General features: G+C 42.4%; 2 protein-coding genes across 2 annotated transcripts in view; one reads left to right on the top strand and one right to left on the bottom strand.

Moving 5' to 3' along the window:
• The window catches only part of NECAB2 (N-terminal EF-hand calcium binding protein 2), a 144,986-nt gene that overhangs the window by 61,591 nt on the left and 61,373 nt on the right, over nt 1–22,022 (top strand). Inside the window, exons 4-5 of the mRNA XM_053399512.1 lie at nt 6,634–6,659; nt 12,328–12,425. Of these exons, the coding sequence (XP_053255487.1) occupies nt 6,634–6,659; nt 12,328–12,425 (124 nt within the window). The remainder of the gene's footprint in view (nt 1–6,633; nt 6,660–12,327; nt 12,426–22,022) is intronic.
• Nucleotides 20,512–21,167, bottom strand: LOC128419134 (fatty acid-binding protein, adipocyte-like). Its single transcript, XM_053399514.1, has one exon. It carries the CDS (start codon nt 21,086–21,088, stop codon nt 20,690–20,692), a length of 399 nt encoding a protein of 132 aa, XP_053255489.1. The 5' UTR covers nt 21,089–21,167; the 3' UTR covers nt 20,512–20,689.

Here is a 22,022-nt window from a genome sequence, read left to right as displayed (position 1 = left end):
GGAGGCCAAACCTATGTCAGAAAATATCCAAAGTCACACTAAAATGGCATTTCAGTCTGCCATCTTGATTCAAAATGGTGCCTGGTGACATCATCTTTTGCCTCACCTCAGGAACCCTTGTACCAAGTTTGGTGACAATATCTCAAGAGACAAGCAAAGTCAAACAAAGTGTAGGGTGAAGTCACACCAAAAGAATGTGTCAGTTCTCCATCTTAATTCAAAATGGTGGACAGTGCCCACCACCTTCCTCTCAGGAATGACAATTTCTCAAGAGGTGGCTGAACTCAGAGATAACAAGCAAAGCACTTTCCAAAATACTGTATATAGTAGATTGTTAACAATAAGGGGGGCGGGTGGCAAGCCTTGTCTTTCGCCCAGTTATTCATCTCATTGTGCACTGTGGTGAAATTACATAACTTATGCCTTTAATTATGCAAATCAAATAAGTTATGTACTCACATTGTCATTAAGTTATTCAACCCCATTCATTTCAATACAAAAGAAAAACAATACAAATGTGGGGGGGGTTGGGGGGGGTATAATCCATTACACATCATTTGCAGACTGTAAGCAACAATAACAATATCAATCATATTCATGAGATTAATTTCCATCCCATTTCTGTTTTTGCTGGAATTTTCTGACATCCCTTACGGAAAGCAACAGTGATGGAGGGGTTCTTTTTTACAGTGCAACCGGCCTCCTGCCTCCTGCAACAGCAGCAGCTGCTGTTGCAGCAGTGAAACTGCTATTTTTTTGGGGGGGGGGTGTTGCAGTGAAAGCTTATTAGTTTCAGCTGATGCTGATCTGGTGATGATTGGCATTTTGAACAGCCCTGTGGGAACATAATCCATGTGAGATTCACACACATTAAAGAAGAGCCTTTGATGTGCTTTCCTCTTGTAAAATCTTTGTAGTTTTTTGTTTTGTTTTTAATTGTCATTCTGTTCCCTAGGCTGCTGCTATCTATCTATCATCTATCTATGATCTCTTTGCTTGCTTGTTTATTTATTTGCTTATTTGCAAATACTAATACAAAATGCTATTGGAGGGGGGTAAATCAAAACAGTAAAGCAATAACATAAAATGAGAGTCAAATACTCCAGAACTACTTTAAAACCAGCAAAACAAAAATCCAGCACAGCTCGATTTTATGAATGAAAAGGCCTAGGAAAATATATTTATGGAGAACTTAAGTCTTGAAATGCTGGGGAACTTTTGGCCCTACTGCTGTTGCTGAATATGACTCCTGTCTTATGACTTCTTGACCACTGGCCATGCTGGTGGTGTTTGGAATCTCAGCACTCTTAACACACTACAGTTCCCATGATTCTTTGGGGGGAAATAGTGTGACTGTTTAAAGTGGCATCATAGTGCTTTAACATATGGTGTGAATGTGGGCATAGACACCAAATTTTTTGAACTTTGACCATAGAATGTGTGGGGCAGGGGAGGATATCTTTGAGAAACAGGAACTTTAATTTCACAATTTAATAGATGACGTACGGTCCTGAGAGTATGTATCTTCAGAAGAAACATCAAGGTTCAGCTAGTGACCTTGGGGGATATATTTTTCCTTGCTGAGAACTCCAGAATTATATAACAGTTGTTTTTAACAATGTGTTTTTCTAAAGGTCTTTATAATTCTCTCCATTAAATCACGGTTATGATTTCAGTAAATGCTTTAATTAGGTATGCTAACAGGAATGCTGATTAAACTGAAAGTGAATTTGTAGTCATGCTGAGTGCTAGCCTAATATGCACTTAATACACCTAATATACCTTTATATATTAAACTTTAATGTTTAATGTTCCTTTTTTAAGGGTGCAGACCTATCTCTGAACCAAGAAGCATTTTTCGATAGGGGTGATACATTGTGTGGTTTTAAAGTCCCTGTTCATATGAGGTTCCTCAGTTTTTCTGGACGGGGTCTCTTGTTTGGTCAGGAGAGCTCACAGCCCAAGTGTATAGACACTGGTTCAAATGGAACCTAGTATTCCTAGGAAGATGGCTGCTAGTTTGCCCCAAATACCTTAAAGACTCCCTCCTTCCCCACAGACCCTCCTGAGTGTTAAGATTAGCAGAGTGAGCCCTCTTGGTTATTCCACCACCCTCAGAAACTCAGGGTGTGGTGGCCCAGAAGGAGACATTCACTGTGGCAGCCCTTATCACGGAATTCTCTCCCCACAGAGATGTGTAGGGCTTACTATACAGCTTTCAGCAAATGTTAAAGACATACTTCTTTACCCTGGCCTTTGACACCTGAGCCAGGTGTTTCCAGGGCATTCTTGTACATATGACCAATATACATACATCAATTAGTGGTTCCATCCATCATAAAACCAAGTAGAAAAGTCCATTGCTTCGTGCAGTTTGGTGATGTACACTAAACTGCAGGTGATATTCTGTAATCAAAAGTCCAATTAACTTGCATCTACATTCAATTACTCCTGCTCTTCAGAAAGTAGTGTTCTGTTTTCTGCCTACACTGTCTTCCTCATAAATTTGGTTAGGATTCTGATTAAGCAATTACTTGCTCCTGATGTGCTCTGAACTGCTCTCAGCTAAAGTAGGCTAGATTTTATTTAGGAAGTTTTGCATGTTTAGCATTTCAGTGGCATCAGTTTGAGAGTAACATATGCTCATGGAAATTAACTCTCAGTAGTCCTGCAAAAAAAATCAGGCTTTGGGAAACCAGAACAGGCTCAGGAGAGATTATTAAATATTAGCTAGATCCCAAAGACATAACTTTTACGCAATGGATGGTTGACCTCTTGGCCTGCCAGGTGTTGCTGGACTGCTACTTCTACCATTCCAGATCATAGTCATGCTGGTTGAGGCTCATGAGAACTAGAGTCCAACTACAACTGAAAGGCTATAGGTTAGCCAGCCCTGTTTTAAGCCAAAGTGTGTGGGGGGAATGAAACATATGGCTTGGAATTGATTCAGCAAGAGAGTGCTGTCAATCACATACTATCCTGGAAGCCTTATCAGGATAAAAACTATATTTTAGAAATGAGAAGAAAATCCAAAGGCGGGTGAGAATAGCCTTGCTGCTCAGCTAGCTGATAAGGAACATCTGCTAATCCAAAATCCAGTGCCAAGGGAAGCAGTTGGTTGGCCTCATTCTGAGAAAAATATACCTTGAATTCAGTTTGAAACAGGACATGCACAGGCCAGCTAAATATCTAGACTGGGACTGCAATTTCAATGAACCTTCTGTTTTCAGAGTCTAATATTTCAGTATGGTCAGAAGATAGACCATGGTTCCCTGGATGTAGTGGAGCATCTAAATCAAGGGCAAAGGACTTGTGACCCACCAGATGTTACTAGACTCCAGCTCCCATCACCTCTGGCCATTGCACATGCTGGCTGGGGCTGATGGGAGTTGGAGTCTATCAATATCTGGAGGCCACCAGGTTGGACAAATCTACCCGCAGAGTACTTGGGGAAGGCTGGCATGCATTTAAGATGAAAACAGAAAATTGGGAAGGTTATTATCCCTTTTTATACTGGCTTGGTTGATTAAAAAACTTGGATTGTTTTAAACTTTGTAACTTGCGTCTTGGAAACCAGGAGCGGTGAACAGGATCTGGCAAGCATGCTGAATCCTGAACTCGCCCACCCCATGTTGGCCACTATGGCAAGTGGGAAGGCTACCCACCTGTCAATCACCTGCCATCACCATGATATCAGGTGACTTAAACTAATTAGAAGTGCTCTCTACGTACACATTAAATTCTTCCTTTCTTCTTTTACAAATGCAGATGAATGCTTTTCCTTTGCAGCCCAGCTTGAGTTCCAAGAGGGAGTGGGAGAAAATGTGAAATTTCTCACATCTGACATCATATGTGACCTAGGGCTCAGGCCCTAGGTTTGAATAGAACAGCCTGTGGGCCAAAGTAAGCCCGCAGACCAGAAATTCCGTCTCCCTGTTGTAAACTTACCGCTAAATCAGACCCTATAGTACTTCTTTTGTTGTGCCTAATTTGCAGCAAAACAAATATTTGGGTGAAGGGTGGTATTAATAAAATAAATTTAAATTTAAAAAAACACACAAGGGTTTTGATTCTTTTGGGTTGGGCACATTCAAGTCACAGTTAAGCCTTTTTCTTTAATCCTTTAGCTTTAGAGGTACTTGAGGAATTTGATTTTTGTGAATGAGTTGACATTATCAGCACCTCCAGACTGATGTGCAAATCAGAACTTGGTTATCTGCCAGCTTCCTCACTTCCCTGAATTTTCTAACACAGTTCTTGTCTCAAAAACATGTAACAAAATTAATTTTAAAATGCATATTTTGAGAGACAGCACATTAAAAAAAATCTGCGCTTTATGAAAAAATACATTTAGGCTTCAATCCTACAACCACTCACAGAGAGAAGGAATTTAGGCTATCTCTTTCCCTGATGAGCAAGGTTTTCATTTGCTGGGGATTTTTGACATGGGGAAGCATCTAGGAATTGACCCCATGCCAGCAGTCTGAAAGAATGCACCATAAGTTATTTCTGAATTTATGAAGCAGCCTTAAAAATTCCAGCAATGAAAGGCTTTTTAATTATTCTTTCTCCATAATCCACTTAAAATTTGACCCATCAGTCAAATCAAGAATGAGTCTGAGTTAATCAAACAGTTCTCTAGCATATAAATAAAACGAGTAAAATGAAAATTCTAGGACAGGAGGAGGTTTTTTTATTGTCTTACAAGGCAGTGGCAGCATTTGCAATAAAGCTGTAAGGCTCTCAGTGACAAATAGACTGGTTAGCACATCCATAGAAGGTTTGTTCTGCATATATGAGCATATGACAGAGGTGCAAGAGGAAGCGCAAATTAAAGACAAGAGGATATACATTGCACATGTCAGACAGTGGTATAGATCCAGAAAACTGAAGGCATGCCTCTCTGGTGCTTGCCACTCACAGCCTTAATGTCTGCTGAGGGACCCTGGTTGACAGATGAAACACATGGGTGTTGCAGTGTGAGGTCTTCTTAGTGGTGGCGCTTCAGCCGGGAATCCCCCAGGAATTTTGATTGGAGTCAAAACTGCTGAACTTTCAATGGAGCCTTAAGATACATCTCTTTTCCTTAAGCATCTGGGAATGTTTGATGCTGCTCAACATCAGATGCACTGCTGTGGTTTTAATGTAATAGTTTGGCTTCAATATTCCCATTAATGCTTATGTGGTTTTGTTGTATTTATTGTTTAGTTGCTATAAGCTACCTTAAGATCTTGATGATGAAGGATGACTCAATGAATGACTAAATGAACTAAGGAACTCTAAAGCAGTGCAGCCAGAGAGGCATTTCTGTATTGTGACTCATTGCTTGCTGTTTTGAGAGATGATTACAGCAGTACACAGGCAAGATTTTAATAGGACCTTGGACAGCTCCATGCAGGGCTCAGGGTAGAACCTCCATAAGAGCAAAGCTCAAATGTTGTCTTAGCAGCACCCATAACCCAGAGGTGCATATATGACATAATTCTGCAGTGGCGCAGGAAAACAAAGATGAAATTCAGCAAAAACCACAAACCAGCTTGCTAAGAATCTCAGCTTTCTTTTCTTTTTTAGAAAAAAGTTTATTCACTTAAAAACATACAGTTTAGTATAATAATAAAAAGATCTCTGTGGTTCACATTTAAAAGTACAGATAATAAGCAATACAATTTCCAAAAATGTAAGAAAAACAGAAAACATATATTCCACAGATAAAATCAGCAATGTTCAAAACAGAATGAAAAATTAAGAGGCAGAGTCCAGGAAAGCTTGCGTAGATATATATGCTTTTATGAGGCATTCAAAGGTCATTACTGCCTCTGCATCCCAGAGTGCGTGTTTTCACCTTCTGGCTGCAAAAAGAGACTTGAAAGGATGTGGACAATGCTTGATGAAATTTCAGAAGTCAAGGAGGCAGCTGGATAAGGCATTTCAGACAATTCTTTAAAACATAGAATTGTCAGTCCAACCACATGCAATGCAGGAATCACAACTGAAAAAGACCCTGAATTATGGTCAGCCTACCTCCATTTAAAAAACTTAAATGAGAGCCTGCTACCTTCCAAGATTGTCCATTCCACTGTTGAAAAGCTCTTAGCATCAAAAAGTTCTTCCTTATATTTAGGCTACATTGTGACTAGCTAATATACCAATAAATTTAGCAAAATAGCAATATTATGCAAAATGAGAGAAACTATGTAGATATGATCAAGTTGTGTGATTCTGTCCGCAGAATTTAATTTGTGTTAAGGCAGGGAATGCACAGCTAAAACATAACCCTGAAAGTACTATTTGTCCCTTTCATGATCTGCATAAATGAGATTTTACTATACACTAATTACCTTTCATTGCATTCATTTGTTAACAACAACAAAAGCAAAATACACTATGTGCAAAGTGCAATTCAGTGTATTTAATTACAATTGGATCAGGAATGCTTGATGTGAAAGTCCTGGCGTGTGGCTTTTGAAATGTATGTTTTATTGAGAACAGCAATATATAACATCTTTGAACATTGGTAGTGAACTTGTTCTGGCTCCACTTTTTCTCAGTTTCTTGCAGTTATGCTCCCACTTTCCCTCCTTCTAATTTTGTGTGTTCTTATTCTTTCCTGTCTTTCTTTTCTTTATTTCAAAGCAACGTGGATACGAAGGAACTATGTGGTGAGTATCTTATCTTTTGGCAGCTCAGCAAATTTCCCAATCAGCTTTGTTGGTTATAACAGCATTGGCATGCCTGTGTTCAGTAGGAACATTTTTAGGTATGTAGTCAATGGCCCTGAGATCTACAGTATAGGGTGGTGTACATATTTAATAAGAATAAGAATTGGAAAGTGAGCAAGACCATTGATCCATCTGGCTCAGTATTTCATTGACATATTGGCAGCATCTCCAGCAATTCAGACAGTTGTCCTTCCCAGCCGTACCTGGAGAGACCAGACATTGAATTTGGAACCTCGTGCTTGCAAAGTGTGTCCTCTACCGCTGAGTTACACCTCATACCTAAAAAGAGACCTTCTTATTTAAAATCAGTCACAGGAAGCAGCCTTACATGGAATCAGACCATCGTTCCATGTTGCTTTGAATTGTCCCCAAGTTTTATATAGGGGCTTTCCCCAGCCTGGGATCTTTTGCATAAAGGTAAAGGGACCCCTGACCATTAGGTCCAATCGTGGCTGACTCTGGGGTTGCGGCGCTCATCTCGCTTTACTGGCTGAGGGAGCCAGCGTACAGCTTCCGGGTCATGTGGCCAGCACGACTAAGCCGCTTCTAGCAAACCAGAGCAGCGCACGGAAACGCCGTTTACCTTCCTGCCAGAGCGGTACCTATTTATCTACTTGCACTTTGAGGTGCTTTCGAACTGCTAGGTTGGCAGGAGCAGGGACCGAGCAACGGGAGCTCACCCCATTGTGGGGATTCGAACCGCCGACCATCTGATCGGCAAGTCCTAGGCTCTGTGGTTTAACCCACAGCGCCACCCGTGTCTTTTGCATGCAGAGCACATTTTCTAACAGCAGTGCTGACCAGACCCTTTCCAAGTACCTCCAGCAAAGGCAAGGCCACACATTTTATCCTTGTTAGCTTATGGTAAGTGAAAAGAAAGTGGGTTGCTATAGGAGAGTGCCCCCACATGCACAGCAGCAGCACTTCAGCCCTAAATGAACACAGGAAGCTGCCTTATCCTGAATCAAACCATCTGTCCATCTAGCTCACTATTGTCCACACTAACGGGACAACCCCAGGGATTAAACCTGGGACTTTCTACATGCAAAGCAGATGCTGTACCACTGAGCTACCTATCCAGGCAACCCCAGCTGTAGTGTCTGAGCTTTCATCCAGACAAAAATAAAAAATATATAATTGCCTTATCCATATAAGATAGGCAGCCCAGTACTTCGCCTAGCTCAGTGCAGTGGAACCTCGGTTCTCAAACCGCTCCATTCCTGAACCTTTCGACTCCTGAATGTCGAAAACCCAGAAGTAAGTGTTCCGGTTTTCCAAATTTCCATGGCTTCCAATCTGCAAAAAGCCTAGCTGTCAGCTAATTGGAAGCCGCACCTTGGAATTCGAACATTTTGGAAGTCAGAACGGATTACGTTCGACTTGAGAAGTTCCACTGTCTTGCCTAAATCTGGCATGGGGAATCTTTCCTAGCAGGCAAACCAGACCATTATCTCCTGACCTCACCAGGCCAAATGTGACATCGCTATGACATCAGGTGCTGCTGTGCTCTGAAGCCATGATTGCTGGGATTTCAAAGCACAGTATGAGCTGTTTGAAAGCCCTTTTGCAAGCAGCCCTGCACTGCTCTTTAAACCTCCAAAAGTGAGCTTCAAAGAGCAGCAGAGGGCTGCTTTCAAAACGGCTTTCAAACAGCCCTGTGCTGTGCTTTAGCTGTGTGTTCCTGTTCCCAGCCTATTGCAGCAGTTCTGTATGTTCACATAGTTGGCTCCAGATTGTGTCATCCTGTTCTTGAGAAGGAATTTCTCTGGATCCTGGCATGAATCCAATAATAAGAGCCCTCTCTGGCCTTGTGTCTTTGTGGAATTGAACCCCTGCTCATTAGCTGATGAGCAGGGATTAAATCCTGCTGACACTCAGCCAATGAAGAATGTCTGTACTCCTCATCAAAGTGACATCAGTTGATTGGCAGGTGGGCATGTTTTTTGAGAAATAGCTTCACAGGCCTATTTTGACCCCCTCTGTGGTCTGAGATTGGCCTACAGGCTGATGGTTCCCTGTCCCTGACCTACATTGACCAGCAGTGGCTCTCCATGATTTCTGACAGGGGTCCTTCCCAGTTTTACCTTGAAATGCCAGGGATTTAACCTCTTGCTGAAGCCTCTCCTCATATCTGAGAAAAGAGGGGGAAAGAGGGGTTCTGGTGAGTTCCACACTCATAAAAAGTATATGTGACTGGAATGCCATTCCCCCAAGGTTTGAAAGGGCTTTACGCACAACACATAGAGAATATACAATAGCAGAACTTGTTGGACCAGGTTGCTGAACCCTCTGGGCACCCCTTTAGTCAATTCCATTCACACACAGCCCTTTCACAAGTTGGTTGATTGTATGAATGGGGGTCATGTAAGACTCACATCGCAGGGGTGAGGCTGGCCTGCCTGTCTTTGTGACACATGGAGGCTTTCGGTCAACAGACAGAGTGCTTCTCGAACCCCAACCCCCAAGTCACAAGTAGATTAGATTGTACTTCTCAGACTGTTACACCGAGGTAGGAAACAGAAGTGGGGAAATTAATGTTGCTAGACAATTCTCTTAACTAGGACATTGAGATTGAGATCAAGTTGAGAGAGGTAGTGGATACATATTTTATCTTCAGATGTTTATGTACTTTGCTAAAAATAAACTCTTGGCCCAAAGGCACAACAGAAACATCTGGCAAATGCTTACCTGCACTTGATAGTAATTGCACCTACAGTGACCTAGGGATCACATAACCCACTCAGGATTAAACTTCTCTTACCAATATGTCAACACACGTAACCCATTTACAGAAAGGTAGCCGTGTTGGTCTGCCATAGTCAAAACAAAAAAATTTTTTCCTTCCAGTAGCACCTTAAAGACCAACTAAGTTAGTTCTTGGTATGAGCTTTCGTGTGCATGCACACTTCTTCACGTAACCCATGTTCAGCTGTTGTTTTCCAGCTAGGGATGGAAAAGGAATTAGATTCAGTTCTCATTTAAAGATGAAGCTGCCTAATTTGCACTCCCTGAAACAATGCACAAACTGAAACGCAGACACCTTCTGCAATCCTCCCGAATTTTGCAATGCATTTCTCTCGCTGAGTAATGTGTGCAAAAAATCATATGCTACGCAGAGATATAAATGCGTAGATTATGAAATCCACACTAACATGCTGGTTCATTTTCATAAGGACTTTTTAAAATAAAAAGATACGCTGGCATGGAAATGTGGAGAACTGAACTTAAGACTGGAGAAATGAGGAAATGAGAAAGAGAGAGAGAGAATTCAGGGATTTGCCCATCCCTGTCTAGAATGCACACTTCTGTGCATGTTCTCTTAGCATCACTCTTCCAACTTCCTCCTTCAGCTCTAAAAGGCCCCTGAATGGGACGGGAGCTGAGAGGCTTTGTTGCTGCTGGGGGAAGACTTCAAGGGCAACACTGTGCCTACATGTGTCACATTGGTGGCCCCCCTAACTATTGCAACCTCTTCTAAGTTATCTTGAGAATCTCTCAGTTGAAAGGCCACGGCATAAATAAACCAACCTTCTAGCGTCCAGCAAGCAGGCTTGCGTTAGGCTTACCCTCAGCAGGTATTTGCAAGTGCCTCAAATCTCCTGTTGGTCCAGGTGAAATCTCTCTCTTGTGTTTGCAAAGGCTTGTTAATCAAAATTACAATTTAATCCTGTTTTACATGTGCAGCTTTTCAGTGCCTGCCCTTGCCAAAATCGCAATCGTTATTTTTCTCCTCCTCAGGTTTTATGGACTGTGTCACAAGTTTTGCTTTATCATCTCCAGAAAAGGATTTACTTCTTCCCTTCCTCACTTCTAAAAGCCAACTCTGCAAAGTGATTTATTTATTTATTTTTCACTCCCTTGTATGGTGAGGAAATATCTGCAGCTGCTGGAAATTAGGTGGCTGGGGTTTTTTTTAAATCAGGCTCAAGCCGCTGTGGATCACAGTGGAAGGAGGACTCCTCACTGCTCTTCCAGCAGTTGCTATCGCTCCCTTCATCCTGCATGCTGTTCAGAGAGATATATGGCATTTTAATTAAGCCAAGGGAGGCTAATTAATGGACTGTCTTTTGAGGTTATTTATAGGAGAGTTCTGTAAGAAATGTCAATTCAATATGAATTGCTTCTTCTATTCTAATAGAGATTATGGTAGCACCAATTTCTGCACTTTAAAAAAAAAAGACGGAAAACTTACTTAGATCTAGATCTGCGGGTGGAGGTTCATAGCTAAGTGTCAGGAGCGGGAATCAGAGGCAGGTCAGCAATAAATCACAATGTGTCAGTGAAATTAACTCTTTATTCAAGGAAACAAGTTCAGCTCAGGAGGCCAGGCCTAGTGAGCACAGCAACACACCCCGGTAGATCTTGCCCCTTTCAGGCAGTTGTGTGGACTGAAGGTCCCCGCCTCCGCACAGTTACCTAAGTCTCCTCCTCCCCTGGGTACTTCCCAAGCAATCTCCATCGCCATGTCTGTGTCTGCTCCTCCCTCTTCATACCTCTTCTGGTCCTGGGAGACCAGGGGCGGGGAGGGGAACTGGTCACAGCAGGAGGGGAAGACATCCTGGTTTCTTCACCAGCCCAACTCATATCAGCCTCTTGGCTCCCCTCCTCACAAGCCTCTGCTTCTGGCTCTGAACTGCCCTCTGCCACAGACTCTCCCTACTCACTAAACCCTGTTACCACTTCAGCTTCCACCACACCTCCTTCCTCTTCTCCTGTCATCCCACCACCAAATCCCTCACTCTGAGCCTTCTTTCCCTGGGGTTTTCCTTAGGGGTTCACCAACTGGTGCCTCCCACATCTCCTCTGCATCTAGCCAATCCATGACATCAAGATCTGCCTTCCTAAACCTAGTACCATCCAGTTGTTTGGTGCTACAACTAATAGGACTATTTTATTGGATTATTTCACTTACAGATATTTTTGAGGGCTGTGTATTTGGTCCAGACAAATTTCAGGTCCCGAACAAAATCAGCATGACTCAGGCTGATCTGGTATGTGCCTGGACTAGGTCACGGCAGCCCTGGATCACCTTGAGTCAGGTCCACACGGACTAATCTGGGGCTGTCAAAAGAGAGGGAGCATGGGCAGGAAATGATTCAGGCAAGATCTGCTAACAATCCTGATCAAAAGTGTTAGGGGGTGACAAATGGTTGTGGTCTCCCTCTTTCCTCTACACATTTCAGCTTAATGGTGTTCTGGCCCAGTCACACACAAAATCTCTTCAACTACTATCTTGGTGTACAGAAAAGGTCATGCAAATTATCCCTCAAAAATAAATGTAGCAGCACAGTAAGAACTTGCCTTCAACTATTAACAACCCTTTGAATAGGTCTTCAATCAGAGGCTGGACAACCACCTGTTGGGACTAGCATTGCATTTCCTATAAGCCTGTCGCCGCTGCCCAGCTCTATGATTTGAACCCCTTTCACCTACTAAACATGATGGAGTGCAGTGTTTTTAGAAGTTGGAATATTTCCTGGCCGGTACACTTTGAAACAGCAAGTTTTCAATTTGGACAGTTCCCTTGAGGCAAGCAAGTATGATTAAAACGTTATCCTTTATTTCCCCCTCCCTTCTCCTTTAATCCTGCAATATCCTCGGGGTCCAGATTATTTTACCGACCACATGGGAGATTATGAAGATGTTCTGGCTTCCCTGGAGACCCTCAACCTCTCCATTCTGAAGGCCATGGATTACACCAAACGGGTGAGTGTTCATTATGTCATATATATACAATGCATCTATAGCTGCTAAAGTTCTGAGTGGGTCAAAGCTGGATTCTTGGAGTGTGTGACTTCTTTATTTTGGGGGTAATTCCTGTTCAAGGAAATGTGGCGAACTGATGCTTTTCTGGTCCCCCAGTGCACATGAAAACTGGAGGCTGAATTATACTAGCCCAGATGATAGAGGAAAATGGTTTTTTTAATGAAAAAATACAAAGGAGTAAAAGAGTGCACCTCCACTCTCACTTCTGCCATGGCAGCCAGAGTCTGGCAGGGCACTGGATAAGGTGAGGAAATGGCCTTCAATTTCTCACCACCACTAAGCCTTAGGATTGCAACCTAAGAGTGTATAATCAAATGAACTCCATGTCTACAATGGACTCTTTACTGACACAAGTCAGAAGCCTGCAAGTTGAATAGTGTGGGTGCATAGTAGGTAACTTTAAGCCTGTGTGAGAATAAGATGGCATGCAGCATGGCAATATACCTCAAGACAAAGGTGAGCCCCTTTAAGCAAGGTGTATCCTCCTCAGATCGCAGGATGAAAACCCCAGCAACTGGTGTTTTCAAGCTTAGTTTCTCAATATTTTATGAAGCCTCAAGCACCATTCAGATGTCCTCCCACCATCCAATGGCCATGGCAGAAGCCTGTTAGTACTGCCTTCTCCAGCTTGTCCCTGCAGGGCCAACCAGATGTCCCTGGATAGCCTGTGAGCAAGATCTGAGCTCAAGAGCAGTCTCCCTACTTGTGATTCCCGGTGGCTGAATTTCAGAGGCTTGCTGCCTCTGTCAGTGGAGATAGAACAAGTTCCTTATGAGGCGGAGAGAGATGGAAATGAAGGCCAAGAATATGTTCTGCTTTAAGTTCCTTTGGCTACTTATTCCTCAGAAGCAGGCTTTCTGTGTAGAGTGACTTTCATTAAAGTTTGTGTTTTCCCCCTTCTGGTCTCTCCTATTCTTGAAGAAATAAATTGCTTTTCATTTCAAAGGAAAACTCTGGTATGCCCTTGAATGCAGATGTGTTTCTAGCCCTGCTTCCTCAATTGCCAACCAAATAGGCTAAACTAATCTATTAGAAGGAAAATCTGCTCCAGACGCTATTAGTTGTAATCCTCCCCCCACTTTATTTTTTTAAAAAGAAACTTTTAAAGCAAAAGCAGGTGCAAGGTTCTAAATGTGGCATACTGGATTCGTTTTATTAACATTTTTGCTATAGGCCTCTTTTACTTGTGAAGTTCTTGTATAACCCATTTTAATTGGTGTTTATACTTTGTGTCTTGAAAAGAACGCTGATAGTTTGTTTCTTTTAAGGAGACATGTGGCAATTATTTTCTGTGGGGGAAGCTCGTAAACTATCTCTGGTAATTAGGCACTAAAGTATACAAGCTAAACAAAGTGTGGGAATGTAATTACTTTCTGATTTAGGGAGATCTGCTGCTGTCGCGTCCAACTGGTAGGTGAAGCAGAAAGCTCAGAAAATTGTTAAAATAATAGTAATCAGTTCTCTTCCATGTATAAAGTTCTATTTCATCTTGGGCCTGGACCACTGATGCCTTAAAACTGTCCCAGCTGTTGTGTTTACTCATAAATGGTGGCGTTTAAATAAAATCTGCCTGAAAGTTGTGGAAGCCAAGTCATGATTGTTCAGTATACGGTACTTCTGTGTTGCCATCTGTGCATTTTTCCAGTGCAAGGCTTGAAATGGTGTTTCAAAGGATGAGCTGGTGAACAGCATCAGATGATGTTTCGGTTTATACTGAGTAAATGGTCAGAAATCATCTCTTCTTTTGCCTAAAAAGTTTGATAATTGTATTGCAACCTGTCTGAAGCCCCTTGGGACATACCTGCAACACAGACCTGGGCAGCAATGCCAAACAGTACCATCTTTCTTCATTGTGAGGTTTCAAGGACATATTCCAGCCAAGCACAAACACTTGCAAAGGGTGCAAAGTAGGGCTGGTGACATGGCATGTGTAGAGGGGGTGTGGCCTGAGGAGAGTCTCGAGGGCCAGGTAGAGAGGCCTGGAGGACCTTTTTTTTTTTTAGCTACAGTTGGTTTTAATTAACTTTTGAATATTTTTAAATACTTGTTTTAACTGTTTTCATCAACATAATTTTTAAATTACATGTTATATTTTTCTGAACAGCTGAGAGGTTTCCTTATCAAGTGATAATAGAAATTTTGTTAAATAATGTAAATGACAGGTAATGTTATAGGGAAATCTTTTCAAGTCATTAAGCATGGCATATCACTCTGGTTCCCTCCTTGAAAACTGATGTTCTCTCAGCTATAACTCTTCACTTCTGCAGGAGGAAAATGTAAGTCATGTTCAAAATTCTAAGGACCGAACTAGATGCTATGTGGAAAATCCATAAAGTATCCAGTGGCAGGTTTTGTATTATTGAAAAGCAGCTGTAGGAGGCTGCTGTTCAGAGCAAAGGAGTGGCAGGTGGTGGGTGGCTGGCTGCTGAATTCTTCCCACCATGCACCATGTGTTTGCTCAAAATAATTGTTCCCAAGATCTGGGGACCTATTTATTTACTTCTGTGGGGAGAAAAGCAACTTGGGCTTCATGATTATTTATTTATTTATTTATTTATTTATTTATTTAATATGTTCTTCAGCCATGAAAGGTTCCCAGAGTGGCTGATAGTAATAAGACAGTCCCCGCCCTCAGGCGTATAATCTAAAAGACACAACACAAAAGGGAAAAGGGATTAGGAGGGAGGAGGTGGGGAGAGGGGAAGCCAGAGTCAGGATTTTGACCATATACAAATGTTGAGAAGAGAAAGGATTTCACACCCCTTAGTATTACTACTCCCGATTCCAAAACAATGTCCCAGAATATATATCCTGCTATAATAACTTGCACGTTCTTTGGGAAACAACTAATGACAATGTTCGTATTAAAACTTTGCGGCTGTTTCCTTCCTGTGTCAGAGTTAACTTTGTAGCCAAACTACAATTTATTAGGCTTAAGCTCACTTTGCAAGTCCTTTCTTACTTGTAGGAGGAAGATCTAAAAATAGGGCATTTCTGTTAATTATTTTTTTAAGGCTCTATTGAATAAGAAATACTTGGTCTTAATGTAACCCATGCAGTTCTCTTAATTGCTTTCATGACTGGAAAGAAGCTTTCCTGCTGATGTCTCACATCTTCAATAAGAAACTCTAAAAAAAGGCAAAGCAAGACATCTTGGGGAAGGGCGGCTCCCGTAAGTCTAGGGGACTAATGGATTGTCAAAAGCAGGTTTGCCATAAGATGGCCTGAAAACAAGGGAGAGAGCAACCTGGTGACTTTGGATGGCTTCCCATTATATTTATGACCGTGGCTGAGATGGTGGACCACTGAATAATTGAAGAGTGCTGTGGAGCCAGTGGACTTTGCCTAAAGCAGTAATTATACTGCAGCTGGAGCCATCTGCTTGCATTAATGCCAGAAAGGTGGAGGGGTGGCCTCTTTGGTGAGCAGCAATGGAGAAAAACTCCCGGAATAGCATTAGTGCTGCACAGCACTTAGTAAGGAGGTTGGAGAATTCTGAAGAAAACAGAAATCAGTGGAAATTGCCAGTGTTTATTTGGAGGAGAGACTATTTCTGCCCAATCAAGCTCACAGTTCTTATAGAAGGTGAGAAGTTTGCCAAGGAGGGGTGAGCAGTGGCCAGGGCCCTTCGCACACCAACCTCTGGGGAAGGTGGAGTGTGACAGGCCGCCAGCAAATGAGGCAGCTGATGGAGGATCAGGCTGCAGACAAAGCAGTCTGACCTGGGGATACTGATGGAAGACAAGAATATGGGAATATTTGAGGACTTGAAGTTTGAATGAGTATGGTAGCATGCATAGTGTATTGTCTGCAAACCAGCTTCCATCACACACACACACACACACACACACACACACACACACCCTGCAAAGTGAGGTAATATGACCTTGGCACAGAGGTCAGGCAGTTTCTGTCAGAGGTAGGAATAGATTGACTTTGGAATACACCAATCAAATTACATCAAATTATGGGGGTTGTGGTTGGGGTGTGGAAATATATTTTTCATACTTGGAGCCAAAATAGCTAGATTTGCCAAGACCAAACTGAACCAAAGGGCTTTGTGTTCCTTTGGCTTTGTGATTCTGTGACCGGACAACATATGTCAGCTATTTAAATGCTATGCTGAAGCACTTTTTGAAAATGGCACCTAAGATCTAAAGATTTCACACTTCTGTGAGCCCAAACTATCCTCATGATGATTGAGCTACTTGATAAGCTTGTGTTGAGTTGAAAGTGTCTCCTGTTGGCTGGTGTGTTCTGTTATTCTCGATTCTGCTAAGAATTTCTGCTCTTAAAATTCCACCAGAAAACTGTGGGGTGGCTAACTTTATAATGTCCTCATTATGCCTCTGAAAATTCTCACCATCTGCCCATAGACTTCAAAAGGAAAACTGCTAGGCTGCTAAAACTTGATTTTATCACAAGTGCTTGTTTCAATGTGTTTGTATACTACTCTATTTTTCATTTCCTTGCAGAATTGGTTTGGGCGCTCACAAACAACAGCAGATGAGAATGTCAACCTGTTTTTCATTAGACTGAGCCAACTCGAGCAATGCCTGGATCCCTCTGAATAGACCTGATTTGTCTTAAGATTGGAGCCTTGGCCAAATCCAGTGCATAGCCTTGCTGGCCAGCCCTTCAGAGAAATGTCTATCCCCTGCAAAGCAGGACATGCAACCACCCTGTATTGCACTTTCCCCCAGAAAGATGAGACTCTACTCTGGGAGAATGAGGAATACAATAACCCTTCAAATTGTATTCACCTTGGCTGATTACTTTTCTCTCCCTTATACAGATATATTTTCCTTCAGATCTGCTGAGCAAGCTCCATAATAACTCATTTTTACACCCATTCCTGCAGAGAGCAGGTTTTTATATGCTGCGTTCCCTTGGGGAGTACTGCATTGTGGCAAAAGGGCTGTTAATCTTCTACACTTAACTAGCATTGCTGTTAAGTATAGTAAATATATAGATAACAAGATATCCCCAGGAGGAAAATTGCAGCTTTAAAAAATGTGTCCATTGCACTTGCAAAACCCATGCCAAATTTGTGTCCCCAGATTTCTTTTACATGTGTTGCTCTGTGTGAGCCTCTCATGCACAGAACCAACCCTGGTGGTGTTTCCAGTTCCCCAGCTCCTGTCCCAAGACAGCCATCTATTGGTGTATTTTATTTGTTTGATGCATTTTTATTCGACCTGTAACTCCAAGGTGGCATCCATGGTTCTCCCTTATTTATTCTCCTCCTTATTTAATCCACACAACAACCCTGTGAGGTAGGTTAGGCTGAGTGGCAACGACTGGCCCAAGGTCATCCAGTGAGCTTCATGGCTGAGTGGGGTTTCAAACCCTGGTCTCCTAGGTACCAGTCCAGCACTTTGACCACTACACTACACTGGTATCTACTGTGTGGTGTAGTGGTTGGAGTGCTGGACTGGTATCTACTATGCATCTACCATAACATCTACTGTAGAAGTTTACAGAAGCAAATTATTATTATTGGAGGCTTGCCCTTTAAGTCAAATGGGCACTTCCCCACGAAGCTCAGCCCATGGGGGGCATGCTCTATTGGTCCTTGGTGCTAGCTTCATCTACAGTTAGTCTCTCTGCTTTTTGCATCAATGGACACCAGCCCTCCCACCCACCACAATATTATTATTTTGTGGTCTCCGCTTCCCTGAACAGAAAGTTGCAGAGAGTTTTGGAGGAGAGGTGATTGGAGAGTTATGGCATTTTGTTGTGCGTGGTATGTTCACAAGTATGACTTAAGTGGAGGATAAGAACTCATAGCAAAACCACTGATGCCCACCATATCAAGCAGAGAGAGATATTCACAACCCAAGGTGCCTTCAGATCTCACAGCCATCACCCATTGCAGCTAACATTCTTTCTGTCCAAAACTATAGTTACTTTCACACACAAGACCCACCCTTAGCTGGGTTGTGGAAGAAGATAATTCATACTTGTCACTCACATTTCAGAAATGATTTTTACTAAGCCTGTTCTCCTACAAGTATTTCCTTTAAATAGACCGTGTCTCATTCTGACCCATAAACACTGTGTGAAGGAACAGAATTTGTGTGTGAAACATGGGTTGTCAAACAGTTGCCTTTTGCGTTAAAGGCTCTCCTGTACAGGAAGGCTCAAGGTTCACAGGAAGGTAAGATGTACAAGAGGATGCTTTGCTCAAGAAGCTGTGCACAAGAGGGTCAAAGATCCAGCCAATTAAGGAGAAAGAGTGATGCAACCAGAGGTTTATTCTCCTCCTGATTGGCTGAAAGGTTAGGAGGAGGAATGAAAATATTGTATATAACTTGGAGTGTGGGGAAATAAGTTAGTGAAGAAAGTCAAGGAGTCAAAGTTAGCGTGAAGTCTCAAATTTGAAAAGGTGAAGAGTTGTGCAAGAGAACATTGTAAAGAAGCACTGGAAAGTGTTAAGGAACTTAGTTGAACAATGTCTGGAAGGAAAAGAGGACCATGAAGGGACCGCAAAGCTGAACAATGGAATGCAAACTGAAAGGTTTTGGCTTGGTTAGGGAAACTATCTAAAACAGCTGTACCTGAACGTGTTTCATCTTTTGTTCTTATGGGTAACTGCTCAAACTGAAATTATTGTTTTTTTAAAAAAAATATCTTTGTAACTTCTTGCCTTACTAAATCCTGAAGTGTAAACATAGTTTGTTTTTTTGGGGTGAGGGGGAATACTCTGATCTCTGGTTGTTCACCCCACATTTTTATTGTCAGAATGATGACAAGAGTTGTAGTTCAACAACAGCTGGAGGGCTCCCGGTTCCCCAACACCAGCTATATTTCAAATTGGGTGAACTATGATGAACTTCAGCAACTTCACTCAGTGGAATCCCTGCAATGCGTAGACCCCAGTCCCCAAGCCTGATGAGCAGCACAGTGCAATGCATGCTGGCAACCCAATTGTTCTTGCCCATCAAATAGGCAAATAGGAGCCATGCAAATGCAAGAGAGGAAGAAGGCATAACTGGAGACAAGGCTTTTCCAGAGCCAAGATATTGGGTGGGCTAGGTTCCAGCTAAAGACATCTTCAGAAGGAGAGGAGAGCAGATCTGTGATAGTGGGACAACAGGGAAGAAATATGTTTTTGAATGGAAATATATGTTGCAGCCAATGGAATAAACATTTAGCAGCTTTTTCAAGCAGAGCATGCAAAGTAATCAAAGGATTTGAGGGGTTGGGGAAAGATGCCGCATGGCTCTGTAGAACCCAAACCGAGCTATAGGCAGTAGAGAGTATGTCAGATCAAGCTAGATTTTGCATTTTAATGCTGGTAACAATGCTGTATTCCCCTTGCTTCTTTTAAGAGCTGGATCCAAGTTCTGCGGACCAAATTGATTCTGGCCGTTTGCACCTTGCTCATATATATTTCAGGAGCAAAGAGCTTTGGGTAACCTGCCAGAAACATTCATAAATATTCACTTTGAACAAGTAGGACAGGTTGCAGATACTTCAGTTACCTTAACAGACCTGCCCTGCCCAAATGCCACTTCTTATATTTCTACAGTTCTGGAAGGAAAGCAAGCATTTGGCAATGTTGTCTTCTGCATCCCAGTTCATGCACTCATTGGAACTTGTGTGGCAGATAACCAATCATGCACATCATATAATGCATTCAGTGTGGACTCTTCTAAATCCAGGGGCAGGGGAAGAAATCACTCAAAGTTCTTATTTAATTTCTTTTATTTACTGCAGTTACAGTAGATCCCAAGGATATAAGTGCATGGGTGTGGGGAACACTATTGCTGGAGAGTCCCAAGGGGTAGGTCCTTCTACTTGCTCAAGAAAGTCAAACTCTTACAGATGTTTTAACTCTTCCTCAGCTAGCTTTCTGATGTGTAAGAGAATGCACCCATGTGTTAGGCACACTGGCTGAACAGTGTCATCAATGTGTTTGCTTTCTTTTTAGCTTTCCAATTCTTTGAAACTTTTCTTGATGGTTCTGGACTTCTACAGGCATATATCTTGACTGTTTTGTGTTTGGGTTTTTTTTGCACTTTATTGAATAGTCACCATACTTTTAGGTTGAATACTGTATACAGGTTCTTTGGAACAGTTCTATCAATAACATATCAGTTCTTTGGAGAAAGCAACTGCCTTGTGGGGCTCTGCATCCCAAACCAGCTAACTCTTCTGCTTCTGTGTCCCACTAACCACACAGGGGAAGGAGTCTATCTTCATGCTTTCTCATACACTCTGGTACAGACAACGTTGTTCATTTCACACTCCACAAACAGCTTTCCATCTTCTATTTTTCTTTTTATTGTGGTCTCTTTGCCATCCCATTTCTGCAACTGATTGAGCGACCCATTGTCTAATGTTACAATACTCTTTACTTTCCTGTCATCTGCTGTGGTCTCATCAAATGGTTCCCCCAGTTTGAAGGAAATCTTGGTGTTCTTTAAACTGCTCTCTGTTTTGATGGTTATAACATCTCCATTGCAACTGATGATCACATTGGGCTTGGCAATACCAGCCACCTTCCTGGTGGGAAAGCCCACGCCAAGTTCTTTCATATAGTCATCAAATTTTTCAGAGGAAACAAGCTTCCAAGTTCCCAAAAATTGTTCACACATGGTGTAGGATTAACTAAGTCTCCTGAGGAACTTCTTACAAGTTTAACTAAGCACCACAAAGAGCACAGCACCTCATATATCTTGACTGTTGTGTTCTGTAGTGGTGGCATCTGAGGGAGTGCACCATATGCACCCTCAGCCATCATATTCACAGATGCACCTGTCTCAATGAAAACTTCAGCCTACTGTCCCAGTATGACAATGTGGTGACATGGCAGACAGTTCTGCTTGAAAGCAGTTGTTTGTGTGGAATACTCTGTGCAAACCTACTGGTCCTCTTCTTTTGGTGGTTCAGTCTGAACAGCAATTGCTTGCCTTTGGATGTAACTATGTGGTATAAGTATGCAGCTGCTGACCTGCAAACTCTTGAGTAGTTAACTTCTTTTCCTGTGATTATGGCAAGCTGTGCCTTTGGATGGGCAATCGCCTCTGTGGGATCTTTTGCCATTGCAGTGGGTTGCCTGAGCTGCCTTCAGAGACAGCAGAGCCCTCAACATCCCTATCCCCTGAAGAAGGGGAACCTGACTCCAGGGTGGGAGAAAGAAGCAAGGGCCGTCTGCAGTTTTCAAGATTTGGATGAGATCTGTGGAGGAGGAAATGAATCAGTCCAGTGAAACACTCTAGTTTCTGTGTGTGCATTGTAGTTGAAAGGAAGTTGCTGAGCAAAACCAAACTGTGCAGGGGGCTGGATGAAAAGGCGGGTGCCTTGGTGGCATTGCCTTACTGCGCTGTTGGCATCCGTGAGCTGCTGAGTGGGCAACAAATGTCTTGGTCAGCATAGCAGCATGAATCTATACAGCAACGTTTCCTTCCCTCCTTCAGTAGTCAAACCACTTTCCTTTTTTCCATAATCAATACCCTTGCTTTCCAGGGTGAAGTGCTATCTTTTAACTAATTTCTGCAGTATAAAAACCAGACCATAGAAGTCTTGTGC

Source organism: Podarcis raffonei, chromosome 8, assembly GCF_027172205.1.
Source record: "Podarcis raffonei isolate rPodRaf1 chromosome 8, rPodRaf1.pri, whole genome shotgun sequence".
Classification (NCBI taxonomy): Eukaryota; Metazoa; Chordata; class Lepidosauria; order Squamata; family Lacertidae; genus Podarcis; species Podarcis raffonei.
This window is presented reverse-complemented; position numbering and strand designations above follow the sequence as displayed.